The sequence below is a fragment of the Artemia sp. Qi Xiang Cuo genome, chromosome 14 (assembly GCF_049724085.1).
Source record: "Artemia sp. Qi Xiang Cuo chromosome 14, ASM4972408v1, whole genome shotgun sequence".
Taxonomy (NCBI): Eukaryota; Metazoa; Arthropoda; class Branchiopoda; order Anostraca; family Artemiidae; genus Artemia; species Artemia sp. Qi Xiang Cuo.
The window spans coordinates 43,178,512-43,194,964 of NC_142807.1; the positions used below are offsets into that span (position 1 = coordinate 43,178,512).

General features: G+C 36.4%; 1 protein-coding gene across 1 annotated transcript in view; it reads right to left on the minus strand.

Annotated features, from left to right (window-relative positions):
• LOC148944497 (tyrosine-protein kinase transmembrane receptor Ror-like) overlaps positions 1-16,453 on the minus strand; it is a 184,506-nt gene that overhangs the window by 130,504 nt on the left and 37,549 nt on the right. Inside the window, 1 exon segment of the mRNA XM_089099944.1 lies at positions 13,621-13,687. Within this exon segment, the coding sequence (XP_088956070.1) occupies positions 13,621-13,687 (67 nt within the window).

Here is a 16,453-nt window from a genome sequence, read left to right on the forward strand (position 1 = left end):
ATTCGTTAAAATCTAACCAATTAGTTAGGATGTTGCACAAGGATGTTGCTGCCTTACTAGTCCCTAGTGGAACAAAGAAGTCAGTATCCCCCTCCCTCCGTGGTATACTAAACATAGACATATTGTATTTATTTTAATTCAAAACCATGAAGGTACCATGAAAACCATGAAGGTACTCTTAGGAGAAGTCATAAATGACTTCTGAGTCATGAGTAGGCCTATAGTCATTAATGACTATACTCATGACTCATATACTCATAAATGACTCATAAATAAACTCATAAATGACATACCAATAACACTCATATGCGCATTAGCATTTAAGTAAAATGAAAATTTAAGTTACAACTTGAAGAAATTTGGATAGATCAGGAATTTCTTGCTATAAAGCAAGAATCTGACCTATAAATATGAAGTTGTAATTTTCAGAAACTGTCCAGTTTCTGAAAACTACAACCACGAGTACTCCTACTATATTGACAAGGACTACTCCTACGACAATGTTTGCTTTGAAAACTATTCCTAGCACAACTTGACCCCTACCCTGACTTCAATAACCAAATCTACTCCGACCAGGACTCAGTAGCGGATCCAGGGTTTTTTTTAGGGGGTGGGGCGTAAAATAGGTAGATCCGATAAACTTGCGTTATGAGCAAGTTTAATTAACGCAAACTTGCGTCAATTAAGTAAATTACACTACGTTAGACTATGATAGGGGGCGCGCGTCCTCCTCGCCCCTCTGGATCCACCACTTCCAGGACTACCCTGCTACTTTTACATCAACTACTTCTCTCATCCCTATTCCAACCCTGAATACTCAATTCGGTTACTCCTACCATGGCTACTTTTATTACGGCTGCTCTCATCACGATTACTACTACCGCGTTTCTACTATTAATTAACAACAACTTGTAACAAATCTTATTTTAAAAACATTACTATAGTGAAAATACAAACATACCATGTCAATTAAGAAAGGAACATAAATTAAACTGAAATACACAGGTTTTCACAAAGAGTGAATTTAAAGCTAAAAACAAACATAAAAAGACTGATATAAGACATCAGAGTTTAGAATCGACAGCAAAATAATTTGAACAACTAAAAGAAATATAAAAAGAACACAAATTAATCAAACAATGAAGCCAAACATAAAGCGAACAGAAATCACAAAAACAAATGTGGCGTCATTCAGGTTCCAAGTGTTTAATTGTAATCTGTATATTAAGGACTTGGAAATAGATTTTCCTTTCTACAAGATTTTAAGATTTTTCGTTGATTAATTATATTAGCGTATTTTTTTTGCCTTTGTTAATAAAATAGAGATATGGTTGGTCAAATCGGCTGTGATAATTAAAAGGGCGACATATGCCATTTTGGTCGAAAATGAGTTATGTGTATGTCATGGGTAAACCCAGCACGAGGAATCGAATGGTGAAGTCAGAATTCTCCTATCTTGTATCGTTACAAAGACAAAAAAGAGACGTACGCCACTTTTGGACACGGATCGCAGCTCGGCTGTAATAATTAAAAGGGCGACACATGCCATTTTGGTCAAAAATAAGGTATGTATATGTAGGTGGTAACCGTAGCACGGGGAATCGAATGGTGCAGTCAGAATTGTCCTATCTCGTACCATTTTGAAGATAAAAATGAGACATACACCACTTTTGACCTACCTCACATCCGACAACTGTGATAATTAAAATGGCAACATGGGCCATTTTGATCGAAAATTACTTATGTATGTGTCATGGGTAAACTTATCACAGCCGAAATCGTATAGTGCAGTCAGAATTGCCCTATTTCTTACCGTTACGAAGCTAAATAAGAGACACACGCCACTTTTGGACGAGGACAAACTTTGAAGTCTAAAAAGAGACATGCAGACCACGGACAAACATTTTTCCGTTTTTGGCTCTCCTGAAAAGTTACAAAAATGGCGTATGTCGCCCTTTTAATTATCACAGCCGAAATGTAGTAAGGAAAATCTTATTCCCAAGTCCTTAGGATACAGATCACACAACACGCGGAACCTGAATGGTTCACCTTGTTTCGGGTTGTTTTTCTTCAGTCCCCGTTGAATTTCCCTGAAATAATGAATCTAGGACCACATTAGTTTTAATTTTAATGATCACACATTTTTTTGTGATTCTTGTTTTATTTTATATGTGATTGCAAGAGACAGCGTTGGCTGTCTGTTACGGTAGTTGAGTATCTCAAGCAGAAAACGGGACAAAAAGCAACATGGAAGTTAGAGCAACATGGTGACAGCCCTCTTCTGTACGGGATGTATGGCAACCCTAGAAATCACCCACTTCAAATATGAAATAATCGCCAATTGGCAGTAATTGACTAGGACTAACAGAGACATCTTTACCCGGCTTACTATTTACTACTATTCCTTTGCGAAGATAGTATGGTAAATCACAATCTAAAGTGGAGAGACGAATTTTATCTTTATGCACAGGTGAAATTATTCTCATCGACCCTTCCTCATCGACACAATAAAAAGACGGGTTTTTCCTCAAGGCATTTAAAAACTGCGTCAATCAAACCTTTATGTCAAATTCGTACTTCTTGAATGCTGAACAATGAAAAGGGCCCCTTCAATAGCAGAAACCAATCAAAGCTATAAATAGGCGTAAAATTGGAGGCCATTAATCCACCCTCGACACACTTCTGAGGGGTCGTTATGCATATCATATCCTCCATTTTGCTTAACATAATTTCCCTGGGATAAAAGCCTTGGACTAACTGTGAAACTTTTGAACTTCGTCTGTTAACTTTTCTTTCTGTTCTATGATATTTCCAGTTTACCCTTTTTGATGGCAGCAACAGATTATACTCCACTAGAAGTGATTGAAAAGGCAGAAAAAAGGGGGGATATGGGAGACATCTTTCAAACTATTGGGGATAATTTACAGACTAGTTTAGTGGTCCTTGTGGATTCATCTGGATTACTTCCTCACTTTACCTTTATCACTAATTACAAAATAAATAAGAACAATAGGATTTTACGCGATACAAGTAACAACGGAAAGAAAATAATATTAAGAATCAACATAAAGAAAAAGAAACTATAATTTTCTTTGAAGCAACATCCATTTTGTTTGTCTTATAACGCCAAATGTGGCACAGCCAGCGTTGCTAAAGCTTTGAAATAAACTGCACCAGCTATCCGACTAAAATTTTCCGCTAGATATTAATTTGTACCATTTGAACAGCAGGTTGAAATTTGCCGTAGCAAGAAGAAAATTTTCGATAAACTAAAATTCGAACAGATTTCAGTCTCTAAAAGAGTAACCAAAGCCCAAATGTACCGAAAAACTGTTTGTAGCAAAAAAATTCAATTGCACCGCATTGTACCAAGACATAAATTGTACCAAAAACGGTACAACTATACCTCGTTGGCAACGCTGGTCACAGCATCCAATAATTCGAATGTCCAATACCAAATCCTAGTATCTACACAAAAATTGAATTTTAAGTTAAGGATGGACTTCCTCATCTTGGCATTTTTTATTTTTTTTATTATTATTATTATTATTATTATTCTGTTATACTTTCTAGGATAAGATCTAGGATCTACAGGGGTAAAAAAAAAACTTCACCGCTTTTCCACAGCCAAACCTAGTACGGATATAACTAGAGTTACAGAACTTAAGATCTAAGTTCAGTAAAAAAGGCAAAGACCGAAAGAAAATACACTTACAATAAAACTTATGAATTAATTCTATATCTTCATTTATTTCCCTTCTTTTAAAATGAAAAAAATCATGATTTTGTAATTCTCTCAAAAACTGTAGAAACTGAGATTCGGCACAGGATAAATCATAGGATTTGAAGACTAAAAACACTAATCAAAATGTGAAGTGAAGACTGTTTGCAGCAGTAGTAGGAAAAATAATTATTTTCATGTTTGGTTTTACACAGAAGCCATTTGAGAGACCAGGGTACTCCTGTCATTCTACAACATACAAAGAAAGCCTTTGAAGTATGCCAATTTATCTGAAAATGGTACGATTTTAGTCTGTAGGCCTGAATTCCCCTTTACTTAGTTTTCGTGAAATGACTTTCCAGTTTACAGCTTAAAGCTTAGGCTACTGTTTCCTGATTAGAGATCTAGTTTACAGCTAGTTACCTTTCTAGTTTATCGGTAACCGATGTAACCGATCGGTAACCGGTGACATAGATACAAATACAACCATTTTATTTCTATACTGATATTCCAAAATCTAATTATAAAATTCCGTAATGCTGAGCACTTTATAGGGATCAATCCCTTAAAATTAAGTTTTAAATGTATATCCAGCCAGATTCAATTGAATCTAATCTTAGGTTAATTTGTAAATCTTTAGAAATGGAAAATATCTTCGCCTTCTAAAGAAACTAAAAAACTAAAAATAAAAAGTTCTACCCCTAGAAAAATCAAAGAGCTAATTTAAAGCAATAATTCGAACCCTCAATTTACATTTCATGACTGCAAAAATTAAAAGTGATTTTCTAAAAGAGGATAAAATTGGCTGTTTTCCCAAGGACATCCTCTGTTGGCAACACTGTATGTTCTTAGAAAAAAGAACGGCTATGTTACAAATAATGATTCTGTAACTTTTAAAACACAAGATAAGCGTGTTCCTTTATAAACCGTAAAATTGGACTAATCAGAGACACGCGGTGTCGAATTTGTTCCAGCTCGTTGCAAAGCGAAGTGACGCGTGTTCCTCTGATTGACAGTGTCCATGCAATTTTGGAAACAAAATTACTGTTATTACTTCTGACAATGGTTTCATTGTTTTCGATTCTGAGATGGACACCAAGAGTCGGATATTTCACTTTTTGCATTTTGCGATTTATTCGAGAAGAAAATTAATGCTAATGTTAATCAAAGAAAAAAACGGTACTGGTGCGTGATACGAAAACTTTTATGTATTGTACAAGGAAACCAGTCCCGAAAAACCCGTCAAATAAGTTATTCTCAGGAGACCGCTATACATAAATGACTGCAAAGCCGTGGTTTCTCAATGAATTACAATATTTAAACGACTGCTTTTTGGGGTTTAAAGGGGAAAAGGTACCTAGGTTAGGTTAGGTTACGTATTTAATATATATTATGCTTTACCCCCCCCCCACCACCCTAATGTGCAAATATATAGCCCAAATTTGTTTATAAACTATTATATATTCATCCTATTTTATTTTATTTCATTAGCATTAACCAAACTAGACTGCTTTAGCAGTATATAAAAGAGTACGTTTAATACACCAGTAATAATTTTTCTTGGGGCGTTATGTTTGGGGAGTGGATAGTCGTCCAGAAAATAAAAAGTCGGCGAATCAAACAGTTCGTGGTAACGAACTGTAAGTAAGGAGAGACCCGGCTAAATGGTAACCGAAACTCTAAAAAACGGAATTTTGATACCATTAGATACATAAAAAAAAATCAAGTTTCAATGCTGATTTCAAATATATAACTTTCATCAAGTTTAGGGCTACCCATCAAAAGTTACGCGCCTGAGAAAATTTGGCTGATTTTCGAAAAAAGGGGTAAAGACAAGGCCGTATCCAGGGAGGGGGTTTACCCGGTTTGAACCCCCCCCCCCCGAAATTTTTGACCGAGTCGAAAATAAGTCGAAAATCAGTAAAACCTAGGTAAAAATCAGTATAATTAGTCGAAAACTGAGTCAGAAATTAGTAACCTCCCCCCCCCCAAAAAAAGTCAAAAATTAGTAACCCCCCCCCCCCGAAAAAAAATCCTGGATCCGCCCTTGGGTAAAGACCCCCTAAAAGTTATAAAACCTTAATGAAAATCACACAATCATATTCAGCGTATCGGAGAACCCTACTGTAGAGGTTTCAAGCTCCTATCTACAAAAATGTGGAATTTCGCATTTTTTGCCAGAAGAAAGATCACGGATGCGTGTTATTTGTTTTTTGTTTTTTTTTCCCAGGGGTGATCGTATCGACCCAGTGGTCCTAAAATATCGTGGGAGGACTCATTGGAACAGAAATTAAAAGTTCTAGTGCCCTTTTTAAGTGACCAAATAAATGGAGGGCTAATAGGCCCCCTCCCATGCTCATTTTTCCCCAAAGTCACCTGATAAAAATGTTGAGATAGCCATTTTGTTCAGCATGGTTGAAAATATGAGAATTATGTTCTTTAGGATGAATTAATCCCACGAAGTCCCCGGGGGGAGGGCTGAAAGTTATGAACTTTACCCAATGTTAACATATAGTATTGGTTATTAGGAAGTATACAGACGTTTTCAGGAGGGATTTTTTCTGGTAGTAGGGGAGTGGGTGGGTCGGGAGTTATGTGGGAGGATCTTTCCATGAAGGAAGTTTTCATGGGGGAAGGGACATTGCTATGAAGGGGGGGGGGGCGGATTTCCCAGCATTATTTAAAAAAAAGATCAGAAATTAAATATAAAAAAAACAAGTTTTCCAACTGAAAAGAGGGAGTAACATCAAAACTTAAAACGAACAGATTATATTACGTGTATGATTGGGTTCACCCCCTAGTCAATACCTCGCTCTTTAAACCAAAGATTCTTTAGTACTTTCATAAGAGATATTTATTCTAAGTAACGGCCTTTGTGATTAAGGGGCCATTTTTAAAGAATTGGAACAAAATTCGAACTTTAGCTTAAAGAGCGAAGTATTGACTAGGGAGCGAGCCCCCTAATATACGAATTAAAAATATATGAATATAGAAGTTCGTCACGTAAGTTACGTATATTTATTACAAATAGAAACGTTCGTAAATAAAATTAAACAATTTTCGAGAAAGCCATTTAACCAAATAAAAGTAAAATTAGTATGCAAATGTTGTTTTAATTATTCATGTACGGTGAGCCAAAATCAAAACCAGAATTAATTCAAAAACGTTAAAAAATTAAATAAAAAAAACAAGTTTTTTTAACTGAAAATAAGGAACGACGTTAAAACTTAAAACGAACAGAAATTATTCCGTATATGAAAGGGGCTGTCCCCTCCTCAACGCCTCCTTCTTTAAGCTAAAGTTTGACTTTCTCACAACTCTTTTTTTTTAACAATAAAAAACTTTTGATGTTGCAGTTGAAATACTTGTTTTTTATATTAAATTTCTGATCTTTTTTTAAATAATGCTGGGAAGTCCGGCGTCCCCTTCATAGCAATGTCCCTTCCCCCATGAAAACTTCCTTCATGAAAAGATCCTCCCACATAACCCCCGACCCACCCACCCCCCCACTACCAGGAAAAATCTCCCCTGAAAACGTCTGTATACTTCCAAATAACCAATACTATATGTTAACATTGGGTAAAGTTCATAACTTTCAGCCCTCTCCCCTCGGGAACTTCGGGGAATTAAGTCATCCTAAAAGACATACTTATAATATTTTTGAACATGCTGAACAAAATGGCTATCTCAAAATTTTGATCAGGTGACTTTGGGAAAAAAATGAGCGTGGGAGGGGGCCTAGTTGTCCTTCATTTTTTCGGTCACTTAAAAAGAGCACTAGAACTTTCAATTTCCATTCCATTGAGGCCTCCCGAGATGTTCTAGGACCACTGGGTCAATACGATCACCCCTGGGGGGGAAAAAACACAAAACAAACAAACACGCACCCGTGATCTTTCTTCTGGCAAAAAATGCAAAATTCCACATTTTTGTAGATAGAAGCTTCAAACCTCTATAGTAGGATTCTCTGATACGTGAAATATGATGGTGTGATTTTCATTAAGGTTCTATAGCTTTTAGAGTATCTTTCCCCCTTTTTTCGAAAATAAGCCAAATTTTCTCAGGCGCCTAACTTTTGATGGGATTAAACTTGATGAAACTTATATATTTGAAATCAGCATTAAAATGTGATTCTTTTGGTGTATCTATTTGCATCAAAATACCGTTTTCTAGATTTTTGGTTACTATGGAGCCGGGTCGCTCCTTACTTACAGTTCGTTACCACGAACTGTTTGATGAAGCCGATTTTAACCACCCAATATGTGGATAATTAAAAACGGCGTAGTAATCAAACCTTCAATGTCTTCAAGGTCTTGCAGATGGACAAAGGCCAGGTCATTCGGTGGTACGGGTATATTCTCCAGATTGATAAAGACTACATCCTAGAATAACTCAAAAGGGCCGTTCTTTTACTCATCTATGTGCTAAGATCTTGTATCTTTTGACATCGAATCCTTAAAAGTGAAATCTTAGCACTAAGATCTTACATCGTATGGCATTCTTTTGCGAACGTCCTTCATTACTCGGCCCTTATTAACGGTCTGAGAACAATGATGAGTATATCATCAAAGTTCTCTCGTCAATCATTGTTCAATATGGCAGAAAGATGGCGTCTTTCACACTTTTTGCTAACATCAGTGAGCTGTAAGATCTTAGAACAAAGATGAGTTAAAAGAACGGAAATATTTGCAGAAAGATGTAAGATCTTAGTGCAAAAGAACGGGCCTAAAGTAGCCCTTAAGAGGTAAAACGAAACCTGGAATCTCCAAAGTAAACTTGAATGAGACTTGAGTAATGTTTTATTAAAATCTTCGTCCACTTGTAGTGAGGTGGCCAGCGCAGAAGGTTTGAACAGGGTGGGACAAAAGAGTGTAGGCTAAGGTAATGGCCCCAAGACAACGTTGCGATGAGTTTTCAGCAATCCTACTTTAGAAGTATTGGGTGCAATTCCAATTTTGCATTGACGCAGGCACACAGGGTGTTGGGAGTTTTATACCCATGTCCCTCCTCAAATCAACTTATTAATAATATCTTGGATTTTCATACTTTTACCGCATTTCATTCCTTTTATTTTAGGCTCAGCCCCCTCCCCCTCCAAAACAAAAGACTCATGTGGATATAGTTGTTTGCACTATATAACAAAATATACAGCAAAGGCCTTTGAGTTATAATTAATTATTTTTTAATTACTTTACTATAATTAGAATTCAGCAAAATAGCCCGATATGTCATCTGAAAATGGCGAAGCATTTTTGTATGAAGAAAAGACTATAATAGGAGAAGGGCAAGGGAATATCAAGGTTTTTGTTTGGGGGAGGAGGATAGTTTTCAGGGGGTACAAAAAGCTTTAAAAATGCATCACAAATTTCTTTAAATACATTTTTGCTACGTTTTTATGAGTCGGTCAAGAATTTCAGGCGGGGGGGGGGGGTGATTTTACCAATCAATTTGTTAAATCAAATTCAAAAAAAGTTAAAACAGTTAAGCCGTTCAACATTTCGTCCCGAATCTTTATTTGGTCTCAATTCATTAACTCACCTAAGTTGAGATACTTGAATTCTCCTCAAAATCTACAAGCTAACTTTTTTAACTAAGCCATGAACGAGACAGGGCTTAGAAGCGTTCTTCTTTTGGGCTGGTGAAGTAAATACCACTCATCGGCCCTCCCACCAGTATTAATTGACATATACTATCGGCAAATTCACATGCATGCTTTCATCCTACTAGAATACCTCAATTTGGGACAATCACTACCATTCTAGTTTAGCAAGTCATCCAAGAAAACAATGGTGTCTTTATAACTGATTTAAGAGGAATACGCTTCAATTTAGGTTTCATAAGTACCCACACGTCTTTTTCGGTAATCCATAAAAGGTGACTTTGGTAGTCTGGTTTTGGTAGCAACATTAGATACCCTAAGCTTCATGATGGATCAGGTTTTGAAGAATTTCCTAAAATGTCTTAATGACTCGTAAAAGATAGAGTACAGTGATGCGAAGCAAAGCGGAAACATCTTTGAAAAAACATAGTAAGGTGCAAACACTTAATTTCTCAGATATTGTATATTGTCTGGCGTAAGGGCATATAAACATGTGCCTCCTACTACTTACCCTGTATGCATTGTAAGCTTGGTCTTTGGAGGATAACCAGAACAGAAATCAGAAAATCTTCCTTCTTCGGATATTTTGGTCAAAAAGTGCCGTTTATACCAAATTAATTCTACTACATAATTTTGTGTTATACGCTTTTGGCCTTCCTAGCTGCCTACTTGCACTGTGTAGAGGTCAAGCTTGCTAATTACAACACATAAAAGAAAAACAGGAAAGTCAATGTTTCATATTTCTGCTTGCAAATATATATATATTTATGTACCTCAGAATTAGGAAAGTGTCTGTGCTCAGAAACTCATCATCCATGGGCGAAGGCATTCACAACTAAATAATTGGCTTTTTATGTGTAGTTTTTTTTTTTTGCCGTATTTAACCATTCCTCTCAAAATTAAATTTTGAGGGGGCTTCTGACTCTTATAAGCAAACTCATTAAGGTCTTGACATAAAAACCGGAGTATTCCTTTGACAAGTTTGAGTGCAAGAAGGAAACACTTGGCCCCTTATCCCCCCCCCAAACAAATAATGTGCAGATTTGTACAAATTGCTGTATTTCTTTTCTATCTTTTTTATACAGGTCTCCTGTCTTCTGGACTGTTGAAGAGCTTGCGCCCGAAAAATTGAGCCCTCCTCCCTCCAAAATAAATTCCTGCAGATGGTTAACTGATTAGCAAAAAAAACATAAACAAACTACCACAAAAATATAAGTGGGCAGAAAACGTCAATTTGACGATGCACATTTTTCAAATCCCTCAGTTTCGTCATTTCATTTCATAATTTTCCAATGGTGCGTCACATAATGCTAGAGATCAATTCCTGAGACGCCAACTGAGCACAAATAAAGAAAGCCCCAAAAATAGTTTTGGAGAACAAAAAAGAGGCTGATTACGAAATTAGCTGGAAAATGTGAATATCACCAGATCACTAGGGTGCGTACTGTTAAGAGGATTTGTATCAGATTCCATTTCTTAATTGATCTAAGGATAATTTTGGTTATTTTCGTCCACAATTTTAACGTTTTCCCGAAATAGTTTTTATGAAGTGCAAGTAAAATAAAGCCGAAAATCACGCAAATTGCCCCAAAGGCAGAGCAACTCAAACAATTTTAAATATTTACAATATAAAATGCCCTCTGTTATTTACTCTGGTGTAACAAGCACAGAGCAATCATTTAAAAGTCGTAATTAACGCTGAGTAAATAAACTCAAGGACTCTTGGTAATTATTCAAAATATCAAATACGGAAAACTGTTTCCTAACATCCGCAACAAAATCCGACTATGCGTGGACAGAGCGGTGTGAAAAATTCAAAGGAAACCGAACTGACAAAGTTTTTGCGGCAAACATTAGGTTACGATCTTATGCTCGTTAAAATCAGGGGAAATTCCACAAATTCAAAGATAAGAAATAAAATGAAGCTGAAATTAGTGACTCATTAGAAAAAGAAAACCTTCTCACAAGGATTTAAAATTAAAATGAGATAATATGGATTCGTAACTGGACCAGAAATCCGGCATTTCACACCATCTGGACAAACCGTGATGGGCCAAATTCGCATTTCCATGTCTTGAAAAAAAACAGGCCACAAAATTATTGTGATAACATCAAGTATAATAAGAAAGACATAGGACAAAGACGCCAACGAGCATCAATGTGGAAAAAAATGAATATAATAACAAGCTTTACAGGGCCGAAAATAATTTTTTTTATTTAAAACAACACCCGGAAAAATATATATAATTATAAATGTGTGTACTAATTTGCTAGTGAATAAAGGATGTTTGAAGTGCATATCATCGTTTAAATACAAGTAATTAAAGTAATTTCCATAATAGCTAAGAGCTTGACCAAAATTAATATATTCTAAATACTACTAACTACTACTACTAACAATTCACTGCAGCACCAAGCCGCCCGAGGCCAACACAGCTACGCACGCTCCTCCTCCGTCCCAATCTATTTAAAGCCTCCCTTTTTACACCCACCCACGAAGTTCCCATTTCCTTTAAATCTTTCTTAATCACGTCCTTCCACCCCAGACGAGGACGACATGCTTTCCGTTTAGCCCTAGACTATATTCTATATTCTAAGTGATATACGTAATAATTCAAATAGTTGCATTTACCATTCTTTGCTTTACCAAAAACTTGTTTGTTTCGCTTTTTTTTCAGTTTTGCATCACTGCAGTGGCCCACAGTTGGCAAGTTTCGTTTTAATTGAAGATTATTTTTGCTTAGCGAGTGAAAAAAATAACATTTCATGGATTAAAACTAACCAGAATTAACGGATCTAGTGAATAAATGCAACTTCACTTGCTAAATAGGAAATTTGTTATAGATATAATCCTGTAACTATGTTCGCACTAGCTTTAAATAGATGCTTATCTTATTGACCCAACTTTGGAATCAGGATTACCATGAGATTGAAAATGGGCCCAATCCGTAACTATTAATCTAGTAAAAATTTTGGTCTAAAACTTGTGAGGAAACTCCAGAATTCTCGGCCTTTTGTCTAAGATTAAAGTGTTGTATTGAAATTTAGTATCTGTATGACAAGCGGAAACGCACTCAGAAATTCATTTGGGAGGGGGCCAGATTTTAATGGGTGTGAAATCGTCGAAACAGACAAGAAAACGAGGAGAGGCCCAGAACTCAAGCCCTTGCTTAGACGCCAGAGTGCAACAGACACATAGCCTAATTAAACAGCAGCCAAAACGATTTTCGTCTTTTTTTATGAAAAAAAAGTTTTATTGAAGACTAAACTTTTCAACTGACAAATACTTTCATATACTTCTAAACTGATATGAAAAATGAAGTGAAGCTAATGAAGTTCTTCTCTTGAAAACTGCTCTCAATTTCATTCTTATGATTATTTTAAGAGCAGTTAGAAATCAAGGAACCTGGCAATGTAAATTCTACTCGTAAAACACGGCGGAAGTCAAGGGATTAGGCAATAGGTAACTGGGACTCTGATAGAGAGAGAGAGGCGGCCCTCCTAAGCATGGGCTGCAATGCGGCGAAGTGTTGCGTTTTGTCCAGGCTAGAGGAGGAGGCAGGACCGGAACCACAGATATAAAACCGGATACAGAGATGAGGACACTATGTCAGGCCCGTTTACAAAAACCAGTATGCATCCCCTTGACCAAAGTTACGATCTTATAAAAATGCTTCACCGTGCCTTTGAAATTATTTTGAAAGATTTAGTGCTTTTTTACATTTCCCTTGGTCTGTTTTATTAATACTCCATTGGTATATCTGTAGCAGTCGCCTTAATTACATTTTATAATTTTGTCATGAATTCATTTTGATTAAGTTTAGTATCCGATGATATTTTGGTGTCAATAAGCGTTTTAAAAGGTTAAGTAGGATCCTCTATTTTACGTCTGGAACCTCTAGTGACAGCTATTTTGTATGAAGAGGCAAAAGTAAGCATACAACTAAGAATACATGCAGGGGGGGATTGAAGATAATCCTCTAATATTTATCCGAAAGATCTCTTTTCCGAAATTAACCCAATAATTACAGCCTAAAGATCTTAGTTTCTCGTGCCTCATCCCCTTCTTTAGGACGTCATTTTTCCCATTTTCAGATCAACATCATATGATATTCCCCTCCCTGATCCCCCTTATATCTTCTTATATATACCATTCAATTTAGCTTCTAGTTTTTATTATGGTGATTTCACTAAATCATAAAGTGAACACATGCGCTATACTATGCACTGCTACCTTGGCGGGGGCGGCAGTAGGATTTAATACCGAATCATTTAGGTTATATTTATAAAGCCTACTCACCCGGTTCCACCAACGCTTGGAAAAGGTGGCTGAAAGTTAGGAATAGCAGGAAGAGGGTCTTGACCACCTAAAAAAGAAAAATCAAATAATGGACTATTCCATCGCTGTTGCGGGTTGCGGCCATAAAAAACCATAACACATTCCCTGCAGCGATCAGCTTTGATCAATTGCAGTTAAAGTTAGAAGTTTACTTGGAAAATGATAGCAAATATTTTTTTTCGAACAAAGACCAACAAAAGGGAGAAATTTAAGTGACTTTATGGTATTTGTGCACTAAACGGTACAAACGAAAGAAGTCAAGTTTGGTTGATGCTAGTAAAAAAATAAAATAGGGTGAATACCAAATAGTTTAGAAACAAATTTGGGCTATATATTTACACATTAGGGGGGGGGGGGTAAAGCATAGCACATAATAAATACGTAACCTAACCCAACCTAACCTAGGTACCTTCCCCCTCCCCCCTAAACTGCAAAAAACAACAGTTTAAATATTGTAAACGCAATGAAAACCACGCTGTGCATTCCATTTCTCTATTGCAAATACTCGTTAGCAGGTTTCGTGTCTGGTTTCCTTGATAGTTATAGCAGTGTGTACCAATTAGTGCACAAGTACCAATTTTATTAATGGCTGATTTTACTAATTGATAAAGTAGAGAAATAGCCACAGATTGTGGTTTTTAGCAGATTTTTTTTCTACCAATAGGGACTTCGTTTTGACCTTGGAAAGCCACACGGGTTAACAAAACTAATAAAACCAATTCGTCCCACAAAATCATGTGTATTAGATTATATTATTAAGTTATTAAAACCCTTCTTCTTCAACGGGCTATCGACAGACCGGTGCTATTTCCCAGAAATGTTGAATCAGCAGATTAGCAAACAAAACACTATTTACATTGGTTTTATATTTGCTTTTCCCGTCAGCTGGCTCAACATGGCCCAGTATGAGCAACAAGCTCATAAACACTGATCTAAACGAGAGGTTCCCAGAGGAAGAATTTTTCCTTGAAGTTCAAAAAAGTATTTTTTGTTAAAATAGATATACACTTAAAAACGTTTAGAACACGCGGGTCTTAGTGGTCTAAGGCTTTCTAAGATGGCCGAAAACCTGTTGCAGACAACCCACGGTTAAGACAACCTTTCGTGTCAGCAACAGATAAAAATAAAACAAACGGTATTCTGCTCCGATCTGACCATTGGTAAACTATTGGTCCAATTGCTGAAAGTATGATTAACAAAAGACTGCGTAAGTTGTAATATTAAGAAAGCGTATGCAAAATCAGTGAGAAAAACTCTCACATTTGAACAAAAACAAGCTCGTAAACTGACACTACTGACACTGTAGTAAACTGTCATTTCAGAAGGATCCAAACTTTTTGGATAACTTCATGGCATGTGATAAATCTTGGTTTTTCGGTTATGATCCAGAAGTTAAGCGTCAGTCCACAAACTGGAAGAGCCCAACTTCACCGATTAGTAAATTCAAATGCAGAACAGTGATGTCTTCCAGATGGACAAACACCAGTTAATTCGGTGGTACGGGTATATTCTCCAGATTGATAAAGACTACATCCCTAGAATAGTTCTCAGTAGCCCTTAAGAGGTATAACAAAAGTTGGACTCTCCAAAGCAAACTTGAATGGGATTATAAGTAATGACTTATTAAAATCTTCGTCCACTTGTAGTGAGGTGGCCAGAGTAGAAGGTTTGAACAGGGTAGGACGGAAGAATGTAGTCTACGGAACAGTTTCTTCTGTATCCATGGAATTATGTACCTCAACAAGATACCTGAAGATCATCAGCAATGCTGCCGTTCATCAGCAATACTGCTTCGATGTTCCTGCAAACCTCCATGAACAAATCAGGAAAAACATTATTTGTATCAATGAATTATGGCTTCTTCATTAAGACAACCGGCGCAAAATTGTATTGTTTGTCTATACGTTTCTAGCAAAGTATACATCCCAGTGCTAGACCCTTCGAACTGGCCCTGTGTGACTTTTATTTCTTACTAATTTTACAGAAGAGCAAAATGAAAAGAAAAACTCACAATGAAAAAATCTTTCTCACAAATCAGAATTTAAGAAACCGGAAATTTAAAGATTGATTCCCAGTTAACTTTTCAATCGGAATTCACATGAAATGTCCAAATTCACGAATTGTTCGTTACTTAGAAGATAAGGGTCTTACAATCTTTTTAAAGCCCTTTTGGAACAATTTATAACTCGGCTAGAATTAAAGATAAGCCCATTTTCAATAGATCTCTCCGAGCTCTTTCGGGCACGATTTAAAATGGTTGATGCGGTGAAAGAAAAATTCGCTGGCATCATGAACAAGCTCTCAGAAGATGACGTGTAACACTATTTTGAAAATAGAGAATCGTCATGAAGCAGTGTTAAACAGTTCGTGGTAACGAACTATAAGTAAGGAGCGACCCGGCTCAATAGTGACCGAAACTCTAAAAAACGGAATCTTGATACCAATAGATCCATCAAAAGAATCAGATTTTTCGCTGATTTCAAATATTTAAGTTTCATCAAGTTTAGTCATAGCCATCAAAAGTTACGCCTCTGAGAAAATTTGTCAGATTTTCGAAAAAAAGAAGAAACACCCCCTAAAATTTAAAAAACCTTATTGAAAATCACACCAACAGATTTAGCGTGTCAGAGAGCCCTACTATAGAGCTTTCAAGCTCCTATCTGTAAATATGTGGAATTTTGTATTTTTTGCTAGAAGAATTATCACGGATGCTTTTTTTTCCGAGGGGTGATCGTATCGACCCAGAGGTCCTAGAATATCGTGGGAGGGCTCATTCGGACGGAAATTAAAATTT